General features: G+C 44.6%; 1 protein-coding gene across 5 annotated transcripts in view; it reads right to left on the reverse strand.

Annotated features, from left to right (window-relative positions):
* LOC115199713 (transducin-like enhancer protein 1) overlaps positions 1 to 6,579 on the reverse strand; it is a 41,970-nt gene extending 35,391 nt beyond the window's left edge. For 2 of the 5 annotated variants that reach the window (XM_029762056.1, XM_029762055.1), the window contains exons 1-4: positions 5,519 to 6,578; positions 5,056 to 5,156; positions 4,537 to 4,600; positions 4,114 to 4,158 (exon numbers count right to left, since the gene is read on the reverse strand). In XM_029762056.1, coding sequence (XP_029617916.1) covers positions 4,114 to 4,158; positions 4,537 to 4,600; positions 5,056 to 5,156; positions 5,519 to 5,542 — 234 coding nt within the window. In that variant the 5' untranslated portion in view covers positions 5,543 to 6,578. Of the gene's footprint in view, positions 1 to 4,113; positions 4,159 to 4,536; positions 4,601 to 5,055; positions 5,157 to 5,518 lie in introns of all 5 variants that reach the window. The other 3 variants (XM_029762053.1, XM_029762057.1, XM_029762054.1) reach the window with 3 other exon arrangements.
* Positions 6,580 to 15,124: the final 8,545 nt, after the last annotated feature.

Genomic DNA, 15,124 nt, shown 5'->3' on the forward strand with positions numbered 1-15,124 from the left:
TCATGGGCAGATGGCCAGGATATGGATTACATCCGACTAGTTTCTACTCGGGATGTCAACTGTCAAACCTGAGACTGGTGTGTTGGTAAGTAGCTAAGTTTTGTTCATTAACAGCTACAGGTCATTATTTGATAGCTTAGTATCATAGCGGCATAGCCTATGATACTGTGCTGTAACTAGCCAAATAAACTCAGCAGAAAAAGAAATGTCCCTTTTCAGGAACCTGTCTTTCAAAAATCATTTGTAGAAATCCAAATAACTTCACAGATATTCATTGTAAAGGGTTTAAACACTGTTTCCCATGCTTGTTCAATGAACCATAAACAATTAATGAACATGCACAAATGGAACGGTCGTTAAGACACTAACAGCTTACAGACGGTAGGCAATTAAGGTCACAGTTATGAAAACTTAGGACATCAAAGAGGCCTTTCTACTGACTCTGAAAAAGACCAAAAGAAAGATGCCCAGGGTCCCTGCTCATCTGCGTGAATGTGCTTTAGACATGCTGCAAGGAGGCATGAGGACTGCAGATGTGGCCAGGGCAATAAATTGCAATGTCCGTACTGTGAGACAACTAAGACAGCGCTACAGGGAGACAGGACGGACAGCTGATCGTCCTCGCAGTGGCAGACCACATGTAACACCTGCACAGGATCGGTACATCACACCTGCGGAACAGGTACAGGATGGCAACAACTGCCCGAGTTACACCAGGAAAGCACAATCCCTCCATCAGTGCTCAGCCTGTCCGCAATAGGCTGAGAGAGGCTGGACTGAGGGATTGTAGGCCTGTTGTAAGGCAGGTCCTCACCAGACATCACCGGCAACAACATCGCCTATGGGCACAAACCCACCATCACTGGACCAGACAGAACTGGCAAAAAGTGCTCCTCACTGACGAGTCGCGGTTTTGTCTCATCAAGGGTGATGGTCGGATTCGCGTTTATCGTCGAAGGAATGAGCGTTACACCGAGGCCTGTACTCTGGAGCAGGATCGATTTGGAGGTGGAGGGTCCGTCATGGTCTGGGGCGGTGTGTCACAGCATCATCGGACTGAGCTTGTCATTGCAGGCAATCTCAACGCTGTGCATTACAGGGAGGACATCCTCCTCCCTCATGTGGTACCCTTCCTGCAGGCTCATCCTGACATGACCCTCCAGCATGACAATGACACCAGCCATACTACTCGTAATTTCCTGCAAGACAGGAATGTCAATGTTCTGCCATGGCCAGCGAAGAGCCCAGAGTTCAAATCCATTGAGCACGTCTGGGACCTGTTAGAGCGGAGGGTGAGGGCTAGGACCATTCCCCCCAGAAATGTCCGGGAACTTTTTCAGGTGCCTTGGTGGAAGAGTGGGGTAACATCTCACAGCAAGAACTGGCAAATCTGGTGCAGTCCATGAGGAGGAGATGCACTGCAGTACTTAATGTAGGTAGTGGCTACACCAGATACTAACTGTTACTTTTGATTTTGACCCCCCTTTGTTCAGGGACACATTATTCAATTTCTGTTAGTCACATGTCTGTGGAACTTGTTCAGTTTATGTCTCAGTTGTTGAATCTTATGTTCATACAAATATTTACACATGTTAAGTTTGCTGAAAATAAATGGAGTTGACATTTCTTTTTTTGCTGAGTTTACATAGCCTCTCCCTAACGTGTAATGTGAGAGGAAGATCTGCATGTTTAATGTTAGCTAGCTCATCATCAAGCAAACCAGATGACATGTTTGATGCATGTTGCCAGCTTGCTTTCAATAATGTTGTAACTCAAATTGACTAGCTACTGTTTGCTGTGATTGAATGTCAAAGACTCCCAAATCAAAGTCTCGTTTACCTTCAGTCATGGCCGCTAGCAGTTCTTAATAAGAAATGATGAAAAACAAGGCCAAATCAGGAAGTGCAGTCGCCCTTTATCTCCCAGGTACTGCTGGTTCACCTGAGGACTGGATAGGCTAAATGTCAACCTATCAGAGGGCAAGATGGAGCATCATGGTTTCCATTAGGGATGCACGATATATCGGTGAACTTATCGGAATCAGCCAACATTAGCTAAAAATGGCAACGTCGGCATCAGCCCGATGTCTGGTTTAACGCCGATGTGCAAAACCGATATCAAAGCTGATGTGCATACCTATATAATGTAGGTACATGATGTAATGACGCAATGTAAAATTTTGCGCTACACGTGCAACACAGCATTCCTAACCTAGCCCACAATATCTGCCCACAAGTTGATCAGTCATTTGAAAGAGTAAGAAAATTTCATCTAGACAACTCAAAGGCGAAATCCATTAAAACGTCAAGACAATGGAATTCATTGCCCTTGACAATCAACCGTTCTCTGTCGTGGGTGATGTTGGCTTTCGCCGACTGGTCGAGCACTGGTACACACTACCAAGTGCGCTATTTTTCAGATGTTGCCCTACCGGAGTTACACAGTAATAGTGTCACTGCAAAAAAAATAAAAAAATAACCATTTTAATACAATTGCGTCACTGCTATTAGCTTCACGACTGACATTTGGACCAGCGATATCAGCCCCATGACCATGTGGAGTCTGACAGCAAAGCGGGTCGTTGAGGATTTCGTACTGAGAAAAGTCGTATTGCATGCTCATGAATGTGCTGGTTGTCATACCGCTGCTGCCATTTCAATGGCATTTGAGAACATGAACACACTCACTAGCTCGATTCGAACAACTGACTCGAGAAATAAGCTCATCAACTGCGCCTGCAGCAGATGTGATACCCACTGTCTTGGCATTGAAACGCCTGCGCAACAAAACTGCAGAAACAGGCTGTGAACAAGCGATTCGGTGGCACTCGATTTACTGTGTCGCCACCATGCTCGATGCTATGTACAAGGACCGCTACTTCACTGCAGACAAAAATCAGGGTTTATGTGAAATGTTACATACACAGCTGGAGAAGATGGAAACAGACACATTGACAGTGCGCACCGAGGAAGAGAGGCCACGGAGAGACACAGCTGAAACTTTACTGCTTGACATGCATGATGAAATCCTGGTTCAGAATGAAACGACGGAACAACGAAACAGCACAGCAAGTAAGTGAAAGAAATAGGTTTTGATTATGCTTTACTGGTAATGGGGACATACAATAACGGCCTACCCCGGCCAAACCTGGATGACACTGGGCCAATTGCGCGCCGCCCTATGGGACTCCCAATCACGACCGGATGTGATACAGCCTGGATTCGAACCAGAGACTGTAGTGACAACTCTTGCACTGAGATGCAGAGACTTAGACCGCTGCGTCCACGTGTGAATGTGTTAACTATACTAGAATGCTTAAAAAGGCCGCTAAAATTCTAAATGTCGGTATTGTTTTTTTTGGCAAGGAAAATATCAGCTATCGGACAAAAATGTCATAGTTTAAATAGTTTCCATGCGTTTGATGCCATTCCATTTGCTTCGTTCCGGCCATTATTATGAGCCGTCCTCCCCTCAGCAGCTTCCACTGCTCCAAGGGGAGGCCACATTAGCCTGGGGCTGGAGTGGCCAGAGCAACAGGCTACAGTGAGGAGGCAGCAGGGATACGTCACTCACAATACGCCCCCCTCTGGAGACAATGAGCAGAAACGGCATCTCCCTCACAATAGAAGGCATGCATTAGAATCAGAGAGAGGGGGAGAGATAAATCTTTCCTCAGCAAACCACCCAGGCCAATCCACCTCCAATTTCCTCTGTCCTGACCAATCGATTTCTGTGGTAATTACTGGTAAATGCTGTGAGCCAGAGTGCTCTGGTCCTGTGGGGCAAACCTGTGTGTGTGTGAGATATATGGGAGTGCTCCTTTCCATTTCCTGGATCAGGGAGTTCTGTGATTGATTCCTATGCCTTCCCCAGCCCAGCCTCTTCAATGCAATAAAACAGGCTACTCCCCAAGACAATACCAATCAATCAGAGTAATTCATCCTGCCTATGGGCTCGTGCCACCGGGTCTAACCAGAGAGAAACAGAGCACCATCTATCATTGATAAACTCTGATAAAACACACTCCAGTTCCCTGGCAGGCTAAAAGCTCATTCCCTGGGTGAACCCACACACACTATAGAGGAGAGAGAGAGAAGAGTGTGTGATGCTTACCTGTTTGTGCATTTCAATGTTCAGCCCGTAAGACATTTCATAGTACTGTGGATGACAGAGTTGGAGTTACTAGAATTACAGTAAATTCCAATTTCCTACATCTCAATGTAGACTGCTTCTTGGCCATAAGAGAGATACGTGAATAATACTACAGGTGTTTGAAAGGACAAAACAACCTCAAAATGTGGTATTCACTCCAACTCAATAATGTACTGGAGATCATTGAGCACAGAATGTGAGAGACAATGTGTGTTTGTGAATGATGAGTGTGTGTGTAGTCCTGTTCATGTGTGTGTGAGCAACAACAATAGTTAACAGTAAGCTTGCACAATGTGGCAATAATATCTAGCCACACATTGACAGTGTTAACATCTAGAGTTGATTGGTTGAGAGTTGAACATAGATTGTGCTGATTGGACTCACCATAACATAGTGCCTCTGCATCTCTGTCTTCTCACTGGCCAGCTTCTCACACTCCAATTTCAAACTGCCGAAGACAGGGACACAATCAAAACAAAGCAAGAGGCCTCAGATACCATCACCAATCCTGAACACAACCAGAAAACATTCAAAATTCGGTTCAGATAAACATGGTCAGGAAAACCTCTTGGAATCATGGAAGAGCAATACTTGTTTACCTTTTTCCAGTAACAGAAGTTATAGGTCTAGGGCTATAGTAGCAGCAATATAGCCTACTGCCTGCTACTGTGATCACACAGGGCATTCCAGCTCACTGCTTTACCTCTCACTAGTCCCAAATACAGCAACATGCAGTTGCACACATGGGGAATAAGAGGGGATTTATAATAATCTGACCTCAGACGCCACCCCTCTGGCTCAAGCACATCTGCATGGCTTAGACCTATACAGTCTGAGCACACAAACGGTGACATCTTGGCCTCAGAGTATGTGTGTGTGTCTGTGTGTTGAACTGCCACTCACCTGTGGTACTGAGCTTGGAGAAACTGGAACTCCTCTTTGATGCGGTCCAGTGACTCTGGGATGGTGAATTTGAAAGGTTGGCCTGGGGCCTGGTGGGGTGTCTGTAAAAATGAGAACATTTAAATAAGAAAACACATCATTCAAAACCTGTGTTTCTGCATCTGATAAAGCATTTCAAATACTTTAGCTGTAGGCTAATTAGTAGTGAATTACAAAAAAAGCAATACGACATTCGCTGCCATGTGCGATATACGCCTTGCCCTAATTACTGGGAGTGCATCATGATAAACTCATTACAGAAATGTTACAGGCCGACAGCCGCTAAGGCAATGACAAACAAAGGAACTCCGACCGACCCGCCATCGTGGGCATACAGAGTTACACAAACGCTAAAATGGTTCAACATGACACATGAGTGCAGAGAATCTACGGATGGGGAATGCGTTTCACTGGCCAACCTTACCGGGTGTCGACCCTGGGGATACATCGTTCTACCTCTGCAGATGCCCGGTTCCTGATAACCCCGTCTGCTAACAAAATAGGGACAGGCGCGGGGATGCTCCAGATTACGATAAATTCATCCTAGCTCCTTCCGAGACTGTCCGTTAAATGACACAAACACGTCCGACCATTTGTCCTCATAGATCTCCCGTCAACTCTTTATCAGCGGTGCTCCGGTGAATGATGCGTGTAAGAATCTCCTTTTCTCTCGCTGTAGGTTATTCCAGCATACGATCATATATCAACCATAAAAAGGAGGGAAAAAAACAGGTGAGGACAAAAAAAAAAGTATCCTTACTAGTCTTCCTATTCATGTAGACTGTGTAATCCTGTCCACGCAGCAATATCCGAATAGCCAGAAACTCCAGTTAGTCAACAAGCCAAACCCACAACGCGGTCATCATGAGAAGCGTAGGCTACTGAAACAAATCCACAGAAGTTAATTGCAATTTGACTTGCCGCAATATCTTGTGGTGAATGCTCGGTATAAATTAATATTCGGTATCCGAAGAATAACCTGTATTCGATTAAATGGGGGGGGGGGCTGTAGTGCAAGAAAGGTTTCGTAAATGTTGGTGTTTTGATAATAACAACCCCCACTACTAGCACAACAAAATATAACGTTAGCTTGCCTCAAAGGCAACTTTCTCACGCGGTTTCAGACTGAGGGAGTTCTATTAACCCGAGCCGCGGTGCACCGCTCTATGGTGAACGGGCAAAAGCAGTGAGGAGCGCCTTTCTCAAAATCGAACAACAGTCTGCACCGCTTGGTCAAATTGTCAGCATAGAACCATCGTCCATAAAAATCTCTTTTCCATAAAATATATGTTCGATTTTTTTTAAACGAATTTTCATTGGGAAGGTAGATAAAGCGTTTTTATCAAGCAAATAAGCAATCACTTTTGCATGTCAGAACACAGAATCATACTCTACTACAAGTGCTTAATCTAGCCTAGGCTACTTCACTTTTGTTTTGAACCTATCTAGCCGTGGGCTTTTAATGGGGAACCTGGCACACACCCGGAGGTAGCCCAGTTCCATAACGAATGCAATCCCTTTCCACCCAGGTTCAAACTCCCATCATAGGAAAGCCAGTGCCAGATAATCGAGCCCCCCACCCAGCTAACCAGGAAAAGGAACCGCCCCCGAAAATTGCACAGGCCAATAGCCACAGGTCTTTTCACGTAGCAAAATTATGCGATTTGTAGAATCCACCAATAGATTGTCTATTCAAGCCTGGCGATTATTTTGAGCTACACAGACACTAGCCAATCCCGAATGACAGATAGGTTTAGCGAGGAATGGCGCACAAAGCAGCTAGCGTACTGAAGAGTGACAGATCTCAGCTGTCAATCAAAGTAACGTGGTGCCGTTAAACGTCCTTAAATGCGCGATGACATCACGAATCCCCCATCAGACCAATTCCTTGAACGCCCTACTATTTGAAGTTTGTAGTTGAATTTACTGTAGCCATAATGGGAGGCTATACAGACACGCCTGGTTCCAAAATGGATGATGTATGTCACGCAGCTGAGAGTCATGTTTGGGGGCTTGGTGGTAACCAGTGATGACCCCCTTCCTGTAGCCTGGTTGACAAAGCGAATTCATGGACAGGGCTGGGTTCCATGAGGGAGGCGAAAATAAACATAATTTACTTGATGGGGATAAAAACAACAATAGTATAGAAGAACAAGTTGTGGTCTCAAGTTTTCTCAGCGGTCTTGAGGAAGAGGGGAAGATGGCAAGTACGCCCGAATGGAGTCAGAGGAACCTATAGAGGTTGGTAAGAAGGCTGGAAGGGGGAAAAAGGAAGAAAGTGGAACATATTAAGAGTAAATATAGAGTGCTGCAGAAGGAAATTGAACATGACGAGAGTGAGGATGAATTAACTGCTCTGGCAGGTGCGGTGAAGGCCGCCGAGTTTGATCCCAGTTGGAGTAAGATTTTTGAAGAATGGATCCTTCCCTTCTGGCTGATCCATATGTGGTGTCAGGTTGGGTGGAGAAGAGGTTGGGGAATGTTGGGTCGGTGAAAGTGACTCGAAGTGGAATTGTGTAGATTTTGTTGGGTTTCTGTCATCCAGAGGGGAGCTTGTTTTCTGCCCCACGCAACTGGGGACAAGAACTGTGACTAGCTTTCCTCTCAGGGCGCCGTTGAAAAGAGTCAGTACTGAAGTGGCGTTAAATGTTGAGGAGGGTCAACTGAAGTTGAAGATTCCCGGTGTCTGTGATGCCCGCCATTTCGTGCAACGCAGACCCAGTGGAGAGAGTGGTGAAACAGAGAAGACACTGTCTGTACTACTGAGGTTTGATGCAGAGACTTTACCAGATAAAGTCAAGTTAGAATGTGTCAGTTATCCCGTGAGAGCTATCCCGAACCCATTACAGTGTCTTAGGTGTCAAGCTTATGGTCATGTGGCAGTAGTGTGTAGGAGGGAGATTCTTAGATGTGAGAAGCGTGCAGGAGGACATGAGACAAAGGAATGTGTAGTAAGTATCGGTGGAAAAAGTTGTATGTGTAAACTGTAGGGGTACCCGTGGTGCTGGAGATCAGAGGAGGCCGGTGAGAGAAAGGCAGTTTGAGGTTGCCAGGATCAGAATAGTATCAGAGTTGTGCAGACGGTGTTGTATGCTGAGGCAGTGAAGACAGTAGTAGAGGAAGATGGGTCCAGGGTGAGGAATCCCAAGAGGATCCCTGTGAGTTGGCCAAGGCCAATAAAGAGTGATAGAAATAACATGTGCTCCAGTAATTTATGTTTTGTTTTTGTTTTTTTGTGTTCATGGCCATGGTTGTCAACTGTACATCAGGAAAGGAACATAAATCACAGATGTTAGATGTTGCGGTGGCAGCAGCAGATAAGTACTTGGGTGTACGAGATTTTACTGCAGAAGAGTTACAAGGTGTTTTGAACGATAATGTCTTGTCCTCACAGTCTGCTGGCCTTCTGTAGGATTAGATGAGGACAATGTAATGGAATAGGGGTGAGGTTTTAATGGGTGTAGGGTTAGTTGGTAGGGCACACTTTTTTCTCTCACAAAGTGTAATGAATTCATAGTACAGAATAGTAGGCTGATACACAACCAATACAGTAGGTGGCGGCATGCACCTGTAACCGATGTGAAATGGCTAGTTAGTTAGCGGTGGTGCGCGCTAATAGCATTTCAATCAGTAACGTCACTCGCTCTGAGACTTGAAGTAGGGTTTCCCCTTGCGTTGCAAGGGCCGCGGCTTTTGTGGCGCGATGGGTAACGATGCTTCGTGGGGGTGTCAGTAGTTGATGTGTGCAAGGGTCCCTGGTTCGAGCCCGGGTTGGGGCGAAGAGAGGGACGGAACCTACACTGTTACACACCTATAACATTTGTTTGCGGACCGCCATAATACCAAAGAAGAAGAATTAAAACTTTTATTTATTTAACCTTTATTTAACCAGGCAAGTCAATTAAGAACAAATTCTTATTTACAATGACAGCCTACCAAGAGGTAAAGGCATCCTGTGGGGACGGGGCTGGGATAAATAAAAAAGTAGGACAAAACACACATCACGACAAGAGACACCACAACACTACATAAAGAGAAACCTAAGACAACAACACAACACATGACAACAGTTGAGTGTGGCGACAAATGGATTTGGTTCAGTCGGTTGTCCTGATAAGCCCATCGCAGCTTGCTAGTTTATGCTGGCTAGATGGCAACAACAGCAGCATGGCGCTAGTTAAAACATGTCAAACAAAGTGATGTCTATTTTGATGGGCGTGGGAGAAAAAACTTGTAGTATTGGTCACCATTTGGATTTGGTCATCATTTCCAATTTGTTCCATCCCTCTTTTTATTTTGAGTAGGATAGCAGCCTACATGACTAATAGCTTGTAATGTTGATACTAACTGTCTGATGTCACAGGGAAACAGTCTACACTGCTCAATGGGGAGAGTTTGCGCTGCAAGTCTACAACACAACAACACCGGACACAGTGTCCGTCGCTCCCACTTGCCGCAGTAAGGAGAGGGAAGTAGCTAGATAGTGTTGCCACTGCCTGAACTGCCTAAACCGAAGTCGTTCGTATCCACTCGACTCGCAAACGTCATCAATTTGGGCAGCAGACGTGTCCGTATAGCCTCTCCCAACCATAATAGACATGTATAGATAATAGATATGCAAGATTCAATCATAATGTCTATCTTTACCCAATGAGGGACTTGTCATAAAACAGGTGGGATAAGCCTTACAATATGTTTTCAACCTTAGAATATGTGATGGTTTTCTCATTGATGTTTGTCCTGTGGCAAGATTTGGAAACTATAGTATTGAGTGAGTAGATTACGGGATTGGGAGTTCTGGGTAGACTTTAACAAGCTGTTAAGTATACTAGAGGGCGCTTTCTGCCACACATATACAGTGGGGGAAAAAAGTATTTGATCCCCTGCTGATTTTGTACGTTTGCCCACTGATAAAGAAAGGATCAGTCTATCATTTTAATGGTAGGTTTATTTGAACAGTAAGAGACAGAATAACAACAAAAATATCCAGAAAAACGCATGTCAACATTTTTTATAAATTGATTTGCATTTTAATGAGGGAAATAAGTATTTGACCCCCTCTCAATCAGAAAGATTTCTGGCTCCCAGGTGTCTTTTATACAGGTAACGAGCTGAGATTAGGAGCACGCTCTTAAAGGGAGTGCTCCTAACCGCAACTTGTTACCTGTAAAAAAGACACCTGTCCACAGAAGCAATCAATCAATCAGATTCCAAACTCTCCACCATGGCCAAGACCAAAGAGCTCTCCAAGGATGTCAGGGACAAGATTGTAGACCTACACAAGGCTGGAATGGGCTACAAGACCATCGCCAAGCAGCTTGGTGAGAAGGTGACAACATTTGGTGCGATTATTCGCAAATGCAAGAAACACAAAAGAACTGTCAATATCCCTTGGCCTGGGGCTCCATGCAAGATCTCACCTCGTGGGGTTGCAATGATCATGAGAATGGTGAGGAATCAGCCCAGAACTACACGGGAGGATCTTGTCAATGATCTCAAGGCAGCTGGGACCATAGTCACCAAGAAAACAATTGGTAACACACTACGCCGTGAAGGACTGAAATCCTGCAGCGCCCGCAAGGTCCCCCTGCTCAAGAAAGCACATATACATGCCCGTCTAAAGTTTGCCAATGAACATCTGAATGATTCAGAGGACAACTGGTGAAAGTGTTGTGGTCAGATGAGACCAAAATGGAGCTCTTTGGCATCAACTCAACTCGCCGTGTTTGGAGGAGGAGGAATGCTGCCTATGACCCCAAGAACACCATCTCCACCGTCAAACATGGAGGTGGAAACATTATGCTTTGGGGGTGTTTTTCTGCTATGGGGACAGGACAACTTCACCGCATCATTTGACGGGGCCATGTACTGTCAAATCTTGGGTGAGAACCTCCTTCCCTCAGCCAGTGCATTGAAAATGGGTCGTGGATGGGTATTCCAGCATGACAATGACCCAAAACACACGGCCAAGGCAACAAAGGAGTGGCTCAAGAAGAAGCACATTAAGGTCCTGGAGTGGCCTAGCCAGTCTCCAGACCTTAATCCCATAGAAAATCCGTGGAGGGAGCTGAAGGTTTGAGTTGAATTGTGGTATTTTAGTTGGTTTTGTATTTCGCGCCGTGCGATGCCATTGGCTGTTGGCTAAGGGTTCCGCAGGCAGAACGGGGTTCCGCTAGCGGAACGTCTGTCTTCAACAGGTTAATCCCATAGAAAATCTGTGGAGGGAGCTGAAGGTTCGGTTGCCAAACGTCAACCTTGAAACCTTAATGACTTGGAGAAGATCTGCAAAGAGGAGTGGGACAAAATCCCTCCTGAGATGTGTGCAAACCTGGTGGCCAACTACAAGAAACGTCTGACCTCTGTGATTGCCAACAAGGGTTTTGCCACCAAGTACTAAATCATGTTTTGCAGAGGGGTCAAATACTTATTTCCCTCATTAAAATGCAAATCAATTTATAACATTTTTGACATGCGTTTTTCTTTATTTTTTTGTTGTTATTCTGTCTTTCACTGTTCAAATAAACCTACCATTAAAATTATAGACTGATCATTTCTTTGTCAGTGGGCAAACGTACAAAATCAGCAGGGGATCAAATACTTTTTCCCCCCACTGTACGTCTAGATACGTACACCTTATCCGTAGATACATCTAAGTACTTATGCTTGTCGAAATTAGTAAGTGATGTAAGTGCATGGACTTACTAACCCTACAATCCAATCCTATATGTTGATTCCATCTGTGCTATCCAGTTTAGAGTAAACAAGAAGGTGTATTCCAGGCAAACCCCAAAGGTAGAACGCTGCCTGACATTTTCAACAACGTTTGGTCTTTTTGTATTTTGACAGACAGGGTAGATATTGACATGACATGATCATGACATGATCAGTGTCACTTCATTTCCCTCGAAAACCACTCTCTGGCCTGTTTCTCTGTTCCCCCCACCTACATTTGTTTAGAGTGGCGACGCACACCATTATCGCCTGCTTTGAAGGACAGATATAACCAGCAAACAAGCCCCATTTGGTTTGCAAATGTTCATTCATTTCTGATTTGGTGGCTAAACAAATGACTGTGCTTTTATAAAGAACAAGAGAGATAGCCAGGAGAAGTGGCTTTTTCAACAGTGACCGTGTCAGTCCTGCTGTAGTGATGAGAAACTCTCACAGATAATGGCTGAACAAGCAACTTCGTGTGGGAGGCTAAATGGAGTGATCCCACTCTAGTCACTCACCACACCACAATAGAGGAGGAGAGGGCTGCTACGCAGGATTCATGGTCCTGAGGTGTGTCAGCAATGGACATTTTCTTGAGGTTTTCAGTTGAGCTGTTCTATGGAGCCAGTCATTTGTTTCACTCGGCTTTATGGTGCAGTAGTTCAGGCACAGCTGTGGACGTTCCACACGATGGTGTTATTCAATTGTGAAGACTAAGTAAGATATTTATTTTTGATAGATGGTACCGCATTATATTTCACAAATTTCCCTTATAACCCCTGAATGCATTGTGTTTGATTGCGATGAAACTGAAAACAAAAAGGGGGCACAATTCCTGTCTGTCTTGTCTTAATATCCAAGGGCAGAATTTGACAAAAATAAACTCTGTCTGTGTGTTTGTCTAGCACTGACTTAGGAACAGCACAAAGGGGTGAGTGAATCCACCAGAGACACTAGCAGACGGACCCCATGATCACACAGCGACATAGCAGCCACAGCAGCCCCATCCCAAGAAGGGCTATGAGATTTCACAGGAGGGCTGGAAAAAAAAAAAAAAACGGAAAACATGTGGGGGGCGAGTACCAGACAAATGGAAATGACACGCTGTGCACCCCCACCTCCCCCCTCCAGGCCGACCTCTGAACCAACATAAACCCCCTGGTTTATTAGCCCCAGCTGGGCTCAGAGCCACTTCAAAGGCAACATGTGGAGCTGCTTTGGTTCCGACCGGGATATTGGGCCCAGATGGGCGACAGCCGCTCTGATGGGTGTCCTGCACAGATTAGATACTTTCAGTAGGGTATTTGTGAATATAACAGTGTGTGCGTGCATGTGTGTGACATGGTTGCGTGCGTGCGTGCATGCGTGTGTATGTGATGAGAAGGAGGGGTGGTGGTGGTTGCTCTGTCTGTGTTTCCTTACACGTGTAGCTGTGGAACTCATAACGCAAATCAGGTGTCCAATGCCTGAGTGGCTCATAAAACTCTCTGTGAAGAGATGGGGCTTTGCCCTCCGATTAGAAATGCTTAACACCACCCAACAACACATAGGCCGTACTGCAACCCTGTTCTGCTCACATTTCTCTAACCGGTGGAGGGCATGACATTTATCAAAAGCATAAAGACAGACTCTTCCTTTCATCAATGAAACGTAGAAGTACTTATGTGCAGTTAGGACAGAGTACCAGCACCAGTGTGTGTTTGTATTGTGCTTTTTTTTGGGACTTGTTGTGGTTTGAACTGCACTGGTCATGTTTTCCCTACAGAGTGGTGGGGGTTAAGTGTGTGCGCACACACACACACACACACACACACACACACACACACACACACACACACGAGAAGTACATTTTCTTTCAAGCAAACACCATCACAGTGCTAATGTATGTTAGGGCATTCTGCTTGATCTCCCCATTCTCTTTGAAACGTTGTCTTTCTGACGACATAACAAAGAAAGCAGTATTTTTCTGGGCTGTACTTGTCAATTCACTCAACCGCATAAGATTATTTTGTCTGTAAAATAAAACAATTTTATTTATCTCAATCAACTTTTGATGCGTCTCTGTACGTTGAAACGTTTCTCTGTAAAAGGCATTCACTTTGTGTTTTTACAGAGAGCTCAGTTATAATGAACCAGTGATCTGAGTGACATGGGTTACTGTAAAGCTCAAGGGGAACAAAGATGGCTCCGTAGTTGGATAAACAGCATTTGTTTAACACTAATGAATACACGCTTTGGGAAATACCCTAACTCAGGCTAATAATGGCAACTTGCTGCGGTCATGTGCCCCTATATAGGCCTATACTCACACTAATGGCCCTGTGTGTGTGTGTGTGTGTGTGTGTGTGTGTGTGCATACAGCATAGTATTTGTATATTCTTGTTTGTTTGTGGGAGGTTTGTATGTTTGTAGACTTTGCATGTCTGCGTTTGTGTGTGTATAATTTGAATGTGGTGAGTGTGGATGGTGTGTGTTTGTGTGTGTGAAATCTCCTCATCTGATTTGCTAATCCAGTAGACAGGCTTAGACACTGAGACTCTCAGCCCTATGAGTAACCTCTAGTACAATTAAACAAAACTAAAACATACACTGAGAAATGGGATAAAGTAAGAAGCAGCATCAGGAAAAACACATGCCTTACAACCTCTCAACCTCCTATATCCAAACCTCGCTTTTCAATTGCTTATGCCTGCTTTACTGACCTACCCTCTCTTTCTTTCTTTCTTTCTTTCTTTCTTTCTTTCTTTCTTTCTTTCTTTCTTTCTTTCTCTCTCTCTCTCTCTCGCTCTCTCTAAGCTGGTCTAAATCCCTCTGTTTCTCCCACTCTATTCATGTCATCTTAACTCAACGACTCAGCTTGTTTATTGTTGTGTGTGGCTAAATTAAAAGTGATTAGTTTCAAACAAGGTTATTATATTTTTGTGTTTTTCTATTTTTATAAAAAATTCAGTTTAGTTTCAGTTAGTTTTCTGACTTAATTTACTCGTTTTTATTCAGTTTTAGTTTGATAAAACATTTCTATTTCGTTTTTATATTATTAAGTTTCAAACTAGCAAAATGCACTCATTAAAAATAACCTCTGCATTCTCCATCTCACTGGCTAGCTACTACTTTGTGTCCGGCAGGGATGCTTATGCTAGGGCAGCAAGCGGACAAGGGGGTGACGTCACCGGAAAAGTCAGGGACTGTCTTCCCTGTTCTGACTCCTTTCTGCCTTGACTGACGCAGGTACTTTTACAGACGAATATGCTGGAACATTGGTACATTGCGAGAGGAAATCCGTCTGTCTAGAGAAACTGCAAGTGAAAGTGATGCA

Source organism: Salmo trutta, chromosome 9 (assembly GCF_901001165.1).
Source record: "Salmo trutta chromosome 9, fSalTru1.1, whole genome shotgun sequence".
In the NCBI taxonomy this organism is placed as follows: Eukaryota; Metazoa; Chordata; class Actinopteri; order Salmoniformes; family Salmonidae; genus Salmo; species Salmo trutta.